This window comes from Micromesistius poutassou (assembly GCF_964030765.1).
Source record: "Micromesistius poutassou genome assembly, chromosome: 23".
NCBI lineage: Eukaryota > Metazoa > Chordata > Actinopteri > Gadiformes > Gadidae > Micromesistius > Micromesistius poutassou.
The window spans coordinates 8,577,103-8,593,528 of NC_140293.1; the positions used below are offsets into that span (position 1 = coordinate 8,577,103).

The 16,426-nt window shown below is 44.5% G+C and overlaps 1 protein-coding gene across 1 annotated transcript in view; it reads left to right on the plus strand.

The window, feature by feature from the left end:
* dpp10 (dipeptidyl peptidase like 10) overlaps window positions 1-16,426 on the plus strand; it is a gene marked incomplete at its 3' end in the record, with an annotated part of 169,139 nt that overhangs the window by 76,684 nt on the left and 76,029 nt on the right. Inside the window, exons 2-3 of the mRNA XM_084487092.1 lie at window positions 5,510-5,624; window positions 11,181-11,276. Of these exons, the coding sequence (XP_084343218.1) occupies window positions 5,510-5,624; window positions 11,181-11,276 (211 nt within the window). The remainder of the gene's footprint in view (window positions 1-5,509; window positions 5,625-11,180; window positions 11,277-16,426) is intronic.

The following is a 16,426-nucleotide window of genomic DNA, read 5'->3' on the forward strand; positions in this document are numbered from 1 at the left end:
TTATTAAAACGTCCTTGCAACCTTTAAACCAAAATGAAATTACTTTCATATTAAAATAGATTAGATTACATCTCTGTGCCTGATTGGTTTTAGTTCTATGTTTCTCTGCGTCTTTGATTGTCGTTCACAATGTTTTCATCTAGCGTGCGTGTGCGCGTGTGTGATCTGTTCCTGTATGAGGAGGAGGCTGCCATCTTGGCCAGCTCTTCCAAAGAACAGATCGTTTAAATAATTTGAAGACAAAGTGGTGGCTGGAGAGAGCCAATGAGCTCCAGACTTCACCACCAAGTCATGGCTGCAGTGTTTTAAACGAGAGCAGACCAGATGAAGTGGATGCATTATTTAGTCTGGTCTGTTCCAGGCTATTTTCAGCTGCTTTTAACCACACAGGACTTCTGTGATTTTGTTAATACATATACAGTAGATACACTCCAAACCCGTCTGTAGCCTGGCTGTTAGTGGATTTAACAGACAGGAAGAGGCTTTTGCTGTAATGCTGTCTGATCCTTTATCATAGAGATGGGTTTCCCCACCCCAAACAATATACATATGAGAGAGAAAACCTTTGAGGGTGCTGTGGGTAAGATTTAAGAGTTATAATTTGAGAATCATTCATTAGAAATCCCATAGTGTCAGCAGTTTGTCCCTGATATCATCTGACCTGTAGCCTGAGCCTGCCTATTTCCATTATAGACCGTTTCCATTGTGGACCGCTCCCAGCTCATTTCTGACCAATCAAGGCCTCTTGTTCTCTGAGTTGCTCAGGGACTCCATCTTTCTTGTCAATCCCACTTGCGTACACGGTCTCAAGGCCAGAGAAATGCAGCCTAACTCTCTCTACTACGCTAATCCTACACGCAGCACTTTAAGCTGCCTGACTATGAAATCACGTTATGACACAAGAACCAGCAGTACAGTACAGGGCCAGTTATCAGAAACCAATAGCCAGACGATCATGACTATTTGAGAATTGCCTCAACGTGATTAAACGGCCAATAGCCTCTCCCCCTGGGAGAGAGGGGGAGGTGCTGTTCAGCCATGTGACGACAGTGGAACATACGCAGACATCGACGCAACATGAGACTTTGTGAGGAGAAACATAACAAGGCCACCAAACCAGAAGTATGTTGTGATGGCATTCGAAGAAACCGATACTTTGCTCTGTTTGGCTGGGCTGTCGTCATGGCGACGGCTCCTCTGGCGAGATGGGGCCCGTGTCATTTGTCACAGTGTCTACAAGGTCAGGGGCTAAGCAACGAACAGCCCCGCCCTCTGTCACTGCAGAGCTCTGTGGTTAGAAGTTCACACACCTAAACACACACACGCAAACACACGCACAAGCACGCACACACACACACACACACACACACACACACACACACTCACACACACACACACACACACACCGGGGCGTTGGCAAACCCTTTTGGCCTCTGTCACATTGTCGTAAGGCAATGTCATGAAAACTGCTCAGAGCAGAGATTATTCTGCATTACATAAATATTTGAGTTCCAGTGACATACATCATATCTCACTATGTGTAAATCAGAGAAGACTCACTAAGGGGGGTTTTGGTTCACTGGCTCACATGCACACACAGATCAGCACGCGCACACACACTTGAAGCAAACACGCGCGCACGCTCACAATACATTTCAAGAACAATACTCCCACACACACATATGGTGAAGTTGCAAAGCCTCAGGGAAAGTTTCTCTCACAAACATACACACACACACACACACACACACACACACACACACACACACACACACACACACACAGAATGAGGCTGTGAACATGGTTGATGATGATAATGATTCAAACATCGCGCCGACCGGCATCCTGGTGGTGGTGGCGATGACGTTATCGTTTGCGTATCTGGCATCCACATGAATCCTAACTGTGTGTTCACACCAAAAGACACATTTTTCGCCTGGTCGCGCTGTCTGTGAAGTTTTGTCACGCAACAAATCATAATCTGTCGCTGTGCAGTTATGTCAGGCGAATTTTGTCACACAGCCAATTTTGTCGCGCAACATCTTTTGCCCACCAACGGTGCTTTATGCCAATTCATTCTCATCAACCATGGACGGGATAACCACCATTGCATGTCTTTACCTGTTGTGGAAGAGGGAGAGACGTCGCAATGCCCGTCGTTTATTCATAATATAATCCGGAGGCGCACACAGCTTTGTGCCGTGATATTATATATATTGTATATATTATATAATATAATATAGATATTTATATATTATATATAGAGCTCCGGGAGTCACAAACGGCAACAATGACTTTCTCCTCCAAGCTGCGGTTCAGGGAAAGTTGAAATATTTCAACTTCAAATATTATATTATATTTCAACTGCAAATCCTCGTGGACTCGCTCGCTGTGACAGGGCAAAATGTCGCGCCGTCAATCAAATCTTGCCACAGGTTTTTGCCGCGACAAATTTCGCCCAATTCGTGTCTCTACGTTGACTTTCTATGGAATCGTGTCGCGCCGTCGCGTTTGGTGTGAACACACAGTAACACGAAAACCCATAGGGCAGTTTTTCTCTTTTTCACCCTGGGACCTGGTTTCATAAAAGTGCCGACCGTCCAGACGGATCCGGCGTTTTCGGGTACCGAAATCCGGTACCCGATTTCGGGTACCGAATCCGGCGTTTTCGGGTACCGAAAACGCCGGATCCGTCTGGACGGTCGGCCCAAACGCACAAGGCATCTACGTTTTCACAAAAAACCTTGACTCAATAGTCTGTGATGTTTTTCATTTAGATCTTCACTGGGCTTGTACTTGGAGATGTATGATGTGGACGTTGCCATTAATCAACAATTACTTTCTTGAATGTCTTGAATAAAATTAGGTGCCTCGACTTCAGTATTGTTTTTCTGCACCATAGTAAAATGAAAATGGTTTTAAATGCAGTTGAAAAAACCTCAATAATCAAATTTAGAAGCACCCATTCTTGATTAATCTTTTTATTTCTTTACTTGAGCAGTTTGATGTGGTTGAACTACAGAAGCCGGGCAGTTTAGAAGCACTCATGGTTAACACTGTCGCAGGTGTGTAACTGTTGGGGAATCATTGTAAAAGGGGGCTTTCAGTGGTACTACAGGTGTCCACAAGTCCACTCTATAAACAACAGAATATAAACTCACACTGAACGTAAGTGACAGCAGGCCAGATTTAGGATGCCACACCTCAATCCGGACCAAGTATTTGTTGAGCCTGCGAGCATAGTCGTGTACATCCTGGGGAGCGACATAGCATGGCTTGATTAAGAAGTGGTCTCTCTCTCGTCAGAAACCCTCTCTCCCTGTCTTTCCATCTCCCTCTGTTCTCTATTTTTGTTCTCTTTGTCCTTGCAGCAGATCAGGGGTGGTGGGGGTGTAACATCAAGGCCTGCGTCCACTGGCCGCTTTTGTCGGAGGGTTATTTATAGCTATAAGCCTCTCTCTGTTCCCCGGGACCAGCGCTTTTATGTTGGGTAAACAAACATTTCAAAGATGAATGGCAGATGCTGACAGAAAATCAAAGGCTCAAAATTGTCTTGAAGAAAGACGGGGAAGGCAGCCAGCCCACGGGCTGCGAGGGACAATGTTGTTCGGGGAAAAAAAAAAGGTTGTAAAAAACGATGACAATTTACCATACACACTATTTTTATTGAACACTTATTGAACACTCCAACACACTTTTTCCTTTGCAGTCATGCAATGTGCCACATCATTTTGCTGTGGTTATGGGGTAGTTGGCTGTGTATCTTTCATGGAAATCAATGCCTTTTTGTTGTGGCTAGCGTTCAATAAGAGGCCAACTTCCCTGCAAACATCACCTAATGCCGACTAGTCTGACAGGATGGGGTGTTTAGCGGAGGTCAGAGAGAGCAAGAGGAGGAAGACTTGAGCACAACGACTTGTTGGGTCCCATTCCTCTCTCGCTCTCTCTCTCTGCTCCGTCTTCATACAGTAGTACTAAGCAGAATGATGATTCCACACAACGAATTTGAGAGAGAAAAAGAAAGGAATGGAGGAAGAGATATGAAGAGAGAGAGAGATAATCACATGCATGCAGAGTCAGTGTAGACAGCTTGTGGTGTTCAAGGACTAGTTGGTCTTTTGAGGGATTAATGACAAACAATTGTTAATGAGCCATCAGCGGTGAGTGTGTGTCGTTGGGTGCGTGCGTGGACATGTTCCATGTTTCCATGTTTGTGTGTGCGTTAGTGTGTGTGTGTGTGTGTGTGTGTGTGATTGTTGGATTGGGTTATAAGTGAGTTAACCTTTCTAAAGGAGTTGGTGGTCAAAATGACTCAGTTATGCCACAGTGGACCATGTCTGGATAGAGTGGACACAATTGGGTTAGTTAACATAAAATATTCTTTCCTCGTAATGCTGAAACCACTGTGGTTTTAGAACGAAATCAGGCGACACCTTCTTGATTTAATATAAATTATTAATTATTCATTAGTTACCACTGTTTCAACCCACCTAAGCATTCTAAAAGACGATACAAACAACATCAGAACTTTGAAATGTTAAGAAAGCTAGATCTGGTTCCAACTGGCTGTCGACCGGCACCCCACGCGTCCTCGGGCCAATAGCAGCGCAGGAGTGTCTCTGTGTCCAGTAATCTCTGCACTGCACCTGAAGGGCTTTGTGGGTAATTGAGGCCAGGAGGCGATATGGAGAGAATGCATTTCTAGGGTATTGGAGGGCAGAGAGAGAGGGGAGGGGCAGGGTGAGAGAGATGGGAGGGGGCTCAGCTCACCTTATCAGAGGCAGCAGATGTGTGGAGAGCCACTGTTTAAGTCCCTTTAATACTGGCTACTCCAGATTGAGTTGCTGGCCAACGCTTCACCCGACCATCTCTGGAAAGCCATTTTGCTCAGATAATATCTTATATTTACTCTGTGGTCGCCTCGCCTGCTGAACACCCTCCACTGCCTTTCTGTTCGCCTCGTTTGACCAGCATAGCCCCCCACCCCTCCCCCCACCCCACTCGCTTTTAGCCAAATAAGTATTATTTAAATCCACGCAATTCCACAGAAGTGAGCTGTTCCCTCGGTTTCCTTCTGACTGCTTTGTGTTCCTCATGGAGCAGCACGAGACCTCTGGCGGCGCTCAGCCTACTTTACATATCATAAAGACTTCACACAATATACTGGAGACAAATCGCAACTCGTGAGCACTTCACACATTGGTCCTCCAGTCAGAAGTTAAAATGTTTAGAAATCCGATCTTTCTTAGATGTTAAAACAACAAACACTGTCTTGAAGTCTCTATGACTCCCTGGGACTATTTTTAGCAGATACAATATTTACACTTTCTGTTCTGCTTCCCCCCCTCTCTATCTTACACTTCCTCTCCATCACACTTGCCCTCTCTCTCTCTCTCTCTCTCTCTCTCTCTCTCTCTCTCTCTCTCTCTCTCTCTCTCTCTCTCTCTCTCTCTCTCGCTCTCTCTCTCTCTCTCTTTCCCACTCTCTGTCTATGTCTCTCTCTCTGCAGGACCTTGGAGGGGGGAGTCCTCCCGCGAGGAACTGGAAGGGAATAGCCATCGCTCTGCTGGTCATCCTGGTGGTCTGCTCCCTCATCACCATGTCAGTCATCCTCCTCACCCCAGGTAACCCACGGCAACCCCCATCCACCCTCCATCCTATCCATATCCGTTCTAGGGTCTCCATTATCAGTATGCTATATCTTTATCTACTAGTGGTCCACCGATCGGCCACCCATCATTTTCGGTCAAGTATACGCCATCAATTGTGAGATGTACAGATTGCAGGAGCCGATTTCGAGAGTCGAGACGGCCATCATTATGTCCAGTCACTGAGGCAATTCATGTTTGTCCAACACAAGTCATTTCTAAATTGCCTTGACGCTCAATAAAGGTAGACATATCTTACCGATTGACAAAGCCAGGTGTGTCCATCTCAGTTATAGGAGGCAATGACCAGCCTGCATGTTATGAAAACTGGGCTATTTTCCTTTTAGACCAAGAGTAGGTTAACACTTGCCATCATTCACACATCCCCCTATTTGTTGAAACGATTGAAGTGTCTATAACCTCACACAACAAGGCTCCACGCTCACTCCTGCTCAACGTGCACCAGGCTTCTCAGCTGGGAGAGGGATTTACAAAACAATTATTTCTCTGAACGGCAAAACCCAAGCGTTACATAGACAAACGATTGCGGACACAGAACTAACATGTTAACATATTTCCGGCGTGTGACGCAAAACAAGCCTAGACTTTCTAAGAGTACTGTAGACCCCCGGGCTGAGCTTGTGAGCGGAGCGGTTGACAGCGAGTCTCATGGGCATGGATTTCTCAAGCTTTTCTGGCATAGGCTATATTGATCTATGTGAAACTGTGAAGCTTCCTTTGTATTGTGGTTATTTATGTTTATGTCTCAAAGTTCTCAAACTGAATGACATTTGCCCATTAATAATTACACCATAGGCTATCGCCGTCCTTGATTGACAGCTCCAAACCATAACGCACAAGACTGCAGGCTTTTACTGTGATAGCCTGTGTGCAACGCAGTGGTATACCTAAATAATGTACGCCTACTACTGAAACTAGTTGTAATACCACAGCAACAGCACACCACAACTGCTACTATTATACTATACCTGTAGCAGCAGTAACTAGGACTGCCTGCAGTCAATTAAGGTATTCACACGCCTGCAACGACTTTTGGTCATTTTGGTCTGGGTCAACCTGTGGTTGATTTAAGAATATTGTAGCGCCCCCTATGGGCCCTTGTCACTTAGATCTCCAACTTTTTGGAGATCTTATTTACAGGGATCTTATTTACAGAGAAATTGGGAAACCTTTGACAAGTCAGTGGTTGAGATATGGGTCATCAAGAAAATACTAATAATATCCAGTACAAATACAATAGGTAGCCACAGATACTACTTATACAGCTTATAACTTTTACTACCACCGTCATTCCTATTCCTTTTCAATGCTATCTTTTGTTACATTTGTACTTTTGATTTGTTTTTATCATTTATTTTTGTTGCTATTTCGATAAAAATCCTATTATTGCCACGCAACTGCTTATACCATTAAGGACAGTAACAACAATTTATAATTTATTCTAAAAACATATAAATAAAAGTATAAATTATAGTTATTTATTTAGTTATTATTGTGCTAGCTGTTTTTAAAACCGTCCATCTATCTTATGTATGGCCCATACTATCCCGTAAAACATCAGTTAATGGTGGGTAAATCATTATTTCTTAAACGATCACAGAAGGCAATCTCACTCCCTAGACAAAAGAAAATCAATTTGTAATATAACGTCGCTACTTGTATTCAAAATGGCTGCAGGCGGCTGCTTAAACAACCGCGCCATTCCCCTGAGAAGCCAGCGCCTACTTAGACGTGGACTGGCTGTTGTTTATGCACACCGCCGCACGGCCTTATCAAGGAGAGCCACCACAGCTGACATTCAACACAGTTTGGCCTCTCTGTTCTCCTACTGGCAGATGTCCTATTCAGACACAGCTGAACGCAGTCTCTGTCTTCTAATTACTCTACATTCATAATTAAAAATGATTTGCAAAGGTTGCTTCGATGGCTCAGAGCATGGCAGATCATATTTTGCAATACTAAATAGACCTTTGGCAATAACTTAAATTCTCTATTTTAAACGCGTGTGTTGGTGTCTTTGTTTAAGCACATATGTTGTTTATAATGTTTGTTTTTATTATGTGTGTGTGTGTGTGTGTGTGTGTGTGTGTGTGTGGGTGTTTGTATGATAATTAATGTGGACACGACTGTATATGGGAATGGGCTTTTGTATTTGTGTGTCTGTCTGTTTGATCTGTTTTTGTATGTATCTGTGCATGCGTGTTTGTGTGTGTATTTATATGTGTGTGTGTTCATACTTGTGTTGATGTGCACTCATGCACCTTTTCCATCTGCCGTCCGAGGCAATGCTAAAATGCGAACGTACCACTGCTCCACAGTTTCCCAGAAAATTTTACTAGGAAGAAAGACAGCATGTCGCATTCATTAAACCGTGAAAGATAATGTATCACGAGTTGTAATGTAATGTAAAACCAAGATTGATATACTTAAAGGGGTAGTGAAGGATTTTGGACATCAGACCTAATTTCCAAGTGAGCCACTGTGTTATTTATCATTGGAGACCGTTTTCAACACTTTTCATTCAGTCCTTCTAGTTGCAGAAATCGCTGGCAATAAAAACAGTTTTACCCACTCCTGAGGCAAACCATATAATGCCCGACTATCGATGTAAATGTCTGTGTTGATAGAATAGTGTTAGAAATAAACTTACCCTTGCATTGCATTGCATTTAGTTTATAATCCCTGTAGTTGGAAGCAAGCTACGGCAGCGACTGATATTACCTGGAGTGAGCTTCTCTGTTTACCTTCTGCTGAATTGGTTGCTACACCGGAACAAAGTGAAATTCCGCCGCTGCTGAGAAAGTAGTCCCCCAAAATGTAATGTGATCATTGCGATACAAGGATAGTTTTATTTCTAATATTACTCTACCAACACAGACATTTACATTGATAGTCGGGCGTTATAATTGGTTTGCATCGGGTGTACTTTGGAGTGGGTAAAACAGTTTTTATTGGCAGGCTAACAGTTCCCCTCGACTTGTGCTAGCCTAGCACCAGTGATTTATGCAACTAGAAGGACTGAATGAAAAGTGTTGAAAACGCTCTCCAATGATAAATAACACACTGGCTCACTTGGAAATGAGACCCGATGTCCAAAATCCTGAATTACCCCTTTAATGATAACATGTGCAATTGTAGATCCATGTGTAGATTACATTTGTGTGATGCACTTCCATTATTACAATGACTATTTATATTGCTCATGCTATTCTATTGAGCTCTGAAGGTTAAGGAGATGCAGAGACAGGTCCACAAGGGCCAATCCCAGGACATTGCCAACAAGGCATCTTCAGCCCGTGAGCGGGGACGCCCTCACCGCTAGACCCAAGGATTTTCTTTTCCAGCCCACAATAAAATGCAAAGATGCTGACAATATCAACACAGTGTATATCAGTGAATCCAGGACTCTGGTTTCATTGTTAAGCCTTCAGGAGGTGTCGTGGGCCTAACTTAACAAAACATCTGTGAAAGAGGGTGCTCACTTGGTACATAGTAGTAGTAGTAGTAGTAGTAGTAATTTATTTGTCCCCGTAGGGAAATTGAGTTGCAGCAGATCACTTGACATTTCATCTAAAAAAACAACAACAACAACACAGATAAAAACAGCACAGTACAACTTTCACAGATTAACACTCATCATCAGTGAGTCAGCTTTATATTTATCACAGCCTTAACCTGGTCAGACCAGCTGAGCAGGCTATGAGCTGACCAACACTAACAGTGACTATCGATTATTATTAAGGGATTTAATGGCCTGGGGCACAAAAGAAAATTTAGCTCTGTTTTTAATAAACAGAGGGGGGCGATATCGTCGCCCGGATGGAAGAGGGTTAAATGAGTGGGCAAGGGGGTGCCTTTGGTCACCTATAATATTCCTTGCCTTTTTCTCTATCCTATCTCTGTAGATGCCTTCCATACATGGCAAAGTAATGCGCAGCAATTTACTAGATATGGTTATAATTCCTCTAACCCTCTTTTTCTGTGCCTCTGTGGCATTGCCAAACCAGCAGGTAATACAAAAAGAAAGAATGCTTTCAATGAAGGAGCAATAGAACATTTGAAGCATTCTCCTTTCAACATTAAAGGACAGGAGTTTCTTTAGGTGGAACATTCTTTGTTGAGACTTGGTGCAGATTTGATCTGTCCACTTGTCCCACTTAAGCTTGCTGTCAAGCACAATCCCTAAATATTTAAACTCACAGACTTGTTGTATTGGCTTTCCATTAATTAAGGTTACTGTGTTGGGGGCTTCCTCTTTTCTAAAATCAACACACATTTCCTTGGTTTTAGATGGATTGAGGAGGAGGTTTGACTTTTCGCACCAGTTAACAAAATATTCAAGTACTGGGCCATGCTCCTTTTCCTCATCATGTAAAAGACTGACCAAGGCAGTATCATCCGCATACTTCATAAAGAATCTATTTTGAAAGATGCTAGAACATGAATTAGTATATAAATTAAATAAAAGAGGGGACAGAACACATCCCTGAGGGGAGCCAATGGAAGTGATCATTTTTTCAGAGAGTGATGTTCCTACTTTGACCTGCTGGATTCTACCACTAAGAAAATCCACAATCCAGGCAATCAGGCCAGCTTCAAGTGCAAATTCCGATGATAATACATTGGCTAAAGTTCTGGGCCTGATTGTATTAAAAGCGGATGAGAAATCCGCAAATAAAATCTTAACATGAGCCTTGGGCTTCTCAAGGTGACTATAAATTATGTGCAAAAGAGTCGCAATGGCGTCATCCACCCCTCTGGATGCTTGATAAGCGAATTGCAGGGGGTCTAAGAGATGCTGTGTGTTGGACAAAATAAATTTCTTTACAAGACGCTCAAAGCACTTCATTATAAGTGATGTCAGAGCAATAGGACGAAAGTCGCTAGGCTGACTAGGATTTGAGGTCTTTGGCACTGGAGTAATGACCGCAGTTTTCCAAAGAGCGGGGACAATTTCAGAGGTGATGGAGGACTTAAAAAGGCCTGTAAACACAGGTGCTAATTGGTCTGCACAATTTTTTAAGACATTACCACTAATATTGTCAGGACCTGGGCTTTTCCACGTGTTACAGCCTCTGAAAAGCTGACGGACCTGAAATTCCTCAATTTTAATGTTTGATGGAGGAGGTGGGAGGGGGTTAACAGTAAAAACCTCATCTGCAGGCTCTAGACTCTCAAAACGGCAGAAGAAGGCATTTAGCTGGTTTGCCATCTCAACATACTGCTGTATGTACCGCTGTTAGATGGGCCATTTGTCTCGTGTTGTTCAACTTTGGTTGGTAGCTTAGTGGCCAGCGTGCTTATAAGGTTGGTTTGGGCAGGGGCTTCTGAATATGTGTTTTCCTTGGATTTTGGCACAAGGGATTATAACATCTGATCCTGTGTATTAATGAAAAAAACAAATATCATATACATACATCCCTCAGGGAATGAAGCAAAAATAACAAAAAAGGCAGAATATTGCGATTACAGCACTACAATATCTCACTGTAAACTCTTTCTGTTTGACAGCGGACAGCCAGGCCGGGAGCGACACCAAACTCACCGTGGAGGACCTGTTCCGAGCCGAGTTTGTGATCCATGACCCGGAAGCTAAATGGATCAACGGTGAGTGACCTCATAAACGCTCGCCTGCTCCTTGTTTGTACACACGGTGGAAACATTAGAGCTTGACTAACACAGAAGCTAACAGCTGCTCTGGGTCGATGAGTTGTATTAGCCTCGGCTATACACCGCCGCCGCCGCCTGGGTTTGGCCGTATTGCGGCAGCCAGCCTCACTGCGGTAGCGAGTCGTAGTGACTCAGTGTGACTGCTGGGACAGCAGCATGGCCGGTTGGGTTTGCCTGACATTGATGACCTGACGCAATGGCCCCCAATGGCCGCACCAGTGGAGCTGAGAGCTGCACTGGTTCTCCCCGAGCTCCGAGACATCAATACCATTAATAATAGAGAGTAAAGGTTAAAGCAGAAATATGTGCACTTCTAAGGAAAGCCTGCAATCAATTTTGGGTGTATTGTAACGAAACACCAACGTGGTCATGGTGGTTTATTTCTGGTACTACATCAGATTGGTGGATTGACCCTCTTTCAAAGAGGCATCATTGTGGGACAAAAACAGATAAAATGATGGGCCTACTGCTTTTATGTACCAGGACACCGGTAGTCTTCACTAGTTCAGACCATCTGCTCCCTGGATCCTAAAGTAAAGTAGCAGACCTATAGTTAGTGTTATGAGTGACACCTGTGTTTGTCCCTAAGGGTCTAACTAGTGAGGTTTCATTACCATAGATGGGCCCATCCTTTACCGTCTGTGTGACTGTTCAACTGACTGTTCTGTTGCTTATCTTTCTGTGGAGCGTTTTGTTATGTGTTATGTGTTATGGTTTTGGGGTTAGAGGTGATAACATTTAGCTATGACTTTTGTATGGTTACCGTTTCTGTGGGAAAGCAATACGTAGTGGTCCGTGATCCCGTGGTCCAGCCCAGAGACATCGCTAAGATAAATGGCCAGCTCAGCTCGAAGACGCACGGCCACAAGAAGGACCGGTCTGCCTTCAGCATTTTGCTGCTAAGCGTGTGTGTGTGTGTGCGTGTGCGTATGCGTGTGTGTTTCTGTGTGTGTGTGTGTGTGTGCGTGTGTGTGTGTGTGTGCGTGTTTGTGTGTGTGCGAGCGCGTGCGTGCGTGCACATGTGTGTGTGTGTGTGTGTGTGTGTGCGTGCGTGTTGGTGTGTGCTTGGTTTAAGAGTCAACTGGATCAGCCTCCACCCAAATCTCTGGTGACTGTCTGTTAATTGCCTCATCTGAGCGATCGCTCCCTTGGCTCTGTTCAGAGTGGGTGGGGGTGGGGGTGGTGTTGTGTGGTCGGGGCGATCGTTTGAGGATTTTCCATCATCCCTGTACTAGTATGCAGAGGGGGTGAGGTCTGCTAAGTCCTGGCATGGAGGTATGGGCTAAGTGCTTCTGGAAAGGGGCTTATAGGTTGTTTGCGGGGCTGGGTTTCTTGGCTTGTCATAGATGTTATATTGTAGCTCGAACAAACAGAATTATCCCCAAACCAAATAACACCTGGCTGTTTTTGAATAAACAGCTCCAGTGCGTGGGCCTCCTGAACACAAGGCTCTCCGTATTCATTTCATCCATTATTCATCAGTCGCTGACGGCAGCACGCGGCCGCGCTTCACATCCACTCGGTCAACACTGATTGTTTAAGGATATTGGGTAAAATGTAAAAATAAAGAAACACTTCTTTGTTGACGCTAACGAAGACCTGACGTGAATACGGTCTGTTCCGTGAAAGGAGAGGAAAGTGTGTTTGTTAAACAACATGCAGAGGACATATTCTCATGCTCTCTCTCTATCAAGAAGCTTATCAAAAACGCTGCTTAAACAGCATGTTGTCTTACATGTGGTCTGAGCCCAGCTTTTCCCGGGATCTGATTATGGAAATGTGCAGCTCTTTATTTATTTGCTGCCTTCTATCCGGCCGTATGCCGATTTCTTATTTGCTGAAATAAGGAATAGTGAGGGGCTCTCGTGCTGAACATTGAGTGCCAGTGAATCTGAGAGTTGTTTGAAGGAGCAGGGGACTCGACCTAGAGCTTCATAAAGCTTTTCATCTCCTAGTCCTGACTCCTCATTCCTCACTCCTACCCTAGCACCTACCTCCCAGTCCTGGCCCTTAGCTATTGGCTGCTAGCTCCTCGTTCATAAATCTGCCTCATCCATGAGTGTGTGTGTTGTTGTGTATCCAGTGGTGTGTGTCTGCCTGTGTGTCCTGCCACCTATAAATGGACTGCATTTATAGAGGGCTTTTCTAACCAGTGGCCACAATCGCTTTACAATACTGCCTAACATTCACCCATTCATGCACATATTCAAACAGTCAGTAACGCTGGGCGAGAGCCAGCGCGTCACGAGCAGTCGGGGTTTGGTGTCTTGCTCAGGGAATCCTCGACAATTAGCTAGGAGGAGCTAGTGATTGAACTAGCAAACTTCCGGTTATCTGTTATCCCGCTCTGCCTGCTGCTGTGTGTGTGTGTTATTGTGTCTGGGTTGGTGTGTCCTAGCTCCTAGCTCCTTAGTCTTCCTTCTCCCTCCTGTGTGTATGTGTGTGTTATTATGTCTGGGTTGGTGTGTCCTAGCTCCTAGCTCCTTAGTCTTCCTTCCCATCCCTGTGTGTGTATGTGTGTCTGTCTCTGGTGGTGTGTCTCTGCGTTCAGCCGCTATGCTGTTGTGTGACTCCTGTGCCTTGCTCCAGGGCAAAGGGAAGACACACAAGGACAAGGATTTGCTCTCCATCAATATTTCATCCCTGGTGGCATCTCCACTATCGCTTCCAGGCCATCACACTCCCCTAAGCTGACCCCAGCTAAATGGGAGGGGAGAGAGAGGGAGGAAGGGAGAGAGAGAGACAGAGAGAGACAGAGAGAGAGAGAGAGAGAGAGAGAGAGAGAGAGAGAGAGGGAGGTAGGGAGAAAGAGAGAGAGTGCTCTGCTGTCAGTTATAAAACAAGCTTATAGTGATTTGAAGGGGGAGTGGGGAGAGATATAGCAGCCAGACAAGTGGGAGGGAGATTAATTACTGGGATATGGATGAAAGTCCACATTGTATTTTTCTGTGACAGTTGCTTTGAAAGCCTTTTTTGTTCCCTTTTGTTTCAGTATTTTCCTGGTGCCTCTGTGTGGGATTGCAGTATGGTGAGGCTGTACACTAGCCCACACTGGATGTCATCACCGTGTAATAAGGAAATGAACCCTTATATGTCAGCTTCTGCTGGAGTGCTCTTGAGCAAATGGCAGCTCCTCTTCCATTAGTGTTAATGACCTACAGTGAGAATGACCTTTCTATTGCTAAAGGTGTTTTATGAGCATCATTAAGCAATTAGACATTGACAGAACACTACGATAGTGCACTGCATGGAAAGTATCATTTTCATCAGTTAACAGCACTGTTGATTGCCATGGATCTTCAGGTCCATGACTGTTACTGGGAAGAAATATACCAGGAACCAACGGGAATTGGTGTGAATTTTAAATTTCTGTTAGTTTGACAAGCCCCTCAAGCCCCAGGTCGAGGTGAGGCTTTCAGATGACAATGATGTCAATGACAATGCTGTGAGCTATATTCAGGTCACTGGTTTTGATGCCACGTCTCCTGGTCCACCAGTGACAAGCTGATCGATACCTACAAGTTGGGCATCAACATTGAAGATAATTATAGCGATAAACTTTAGACGAGTGTTAGACGAGTGTGACACTGTTGTTTGCTCTTTTAATTGAATGTGTGTGCTCGTAAATGTCCTTGTTTCTGTATTTATGAGTGTGTGTCTTTCTGGATATTGTTGGATGTTTGTATCATGTGTTTGTTTGTGCATCAATTGAACTGCATGGCAACATATGTTAATGTGTGTGTGTTTGTGAGTGTGTGTGTGAGATTCTGTATGTGTTTGGTGTGCATAGCGGCATACACATACATGTGCCTGTGTGTGTCGGAATGAGTGTGTGTGTTGTCAACTGAGTTGTCATGTCAGATTAACTTGATTTTCTTTAGGGCCAATAGCCAACCTTTTCAGAAGGTTAAAGTATATTGTAATGAAATATATTGAGGCATACGTGAGGAACCAGTGTGTGTGTGTGTGTGTGCGTGTGCGTGTGCGTGTGCGTGCGTGCGTGTGCGTGTGTGTGTGAAAGAGTGCGTTTCTGTGCGTGCGTGCGTGCATGCGTGCGTGTGTGTGTGTGTGTGTGTGTGTGTGAAAGAGTGCGTTTGTGTGTGTGCGTGCGTGCGTGCATGCGTGCGTGTGTGTGTGTGTGTGAAGACATTCTCCTGGGTCCATCCACTGGACTCACTGCCACTTGGACCCATTCTACTGAGGTTAAGCTGCCAGTCCCATGTGGACCAGTCTGGTCACATGACCGGCTGTCCTGTAGACCCGTAGATCACCTCCTCACCCAATTACTATAAAACAACTCTATGTGCATTCTCCAAAGCCTCGTCGTAATTGCTATTGATTTGCTTTATTTACAAAAGAAATTAGCTTAAAAAAACATCAAAATGAATGCGGAGCTCGACATAGAAAGCGAGGGATAACTGTCCTTTTCAACTCCCCAAACGTTGGTCCACTATTGGATAGGGACCGACTCCGACAGAAGACGTGAGCACCGCTGGACATCTCCGTGGTCCACGCTCTGTCTTCCTCTCCTGACCGCCCCAGGGGAGGGTAGGAACTTCCTCTAGCGTGGTCTAAATGGTGCAAGTACTTCACTGTAGGACATTACAGTAGCCGGCAGTCCCTACCCCCCCCCCGTAATGGGTCTGTCAATACCACGTGAGGTCTTGGTCAATACCAGATTATACCTCCCACTCTGTGTGCTCCGGGCCGGGATGTCTGCATTCTGCTGGGATTTTTCCTCTAATTACTATTACATAATGATGATTGCAAAATAACTGGTTTGACAGTAATTAATAGGAACAGAAGGCCATGAAACCTCATTTAGGGAAACCAACAGCACCATTGAATGAAAAAATGTCGAGTTTTGATAAGAAGGCAGCACACTGCCGTGGGGTGTTTCTGTGTGATGGAGGACGGAGATATAACATTCACATTACATTTGCTCACATTTTTCCTGTTCATTTTCTCAGATAAAAGCCTGTAATGCGTTTGTTCATTGTCTTCCTCTCTCCCGAAGCGTTTCCCAATTATACTTTCCTAAAAGGTACAGCACTCGGCAATCGTCTTAACATGTGTGTCTGCAATGT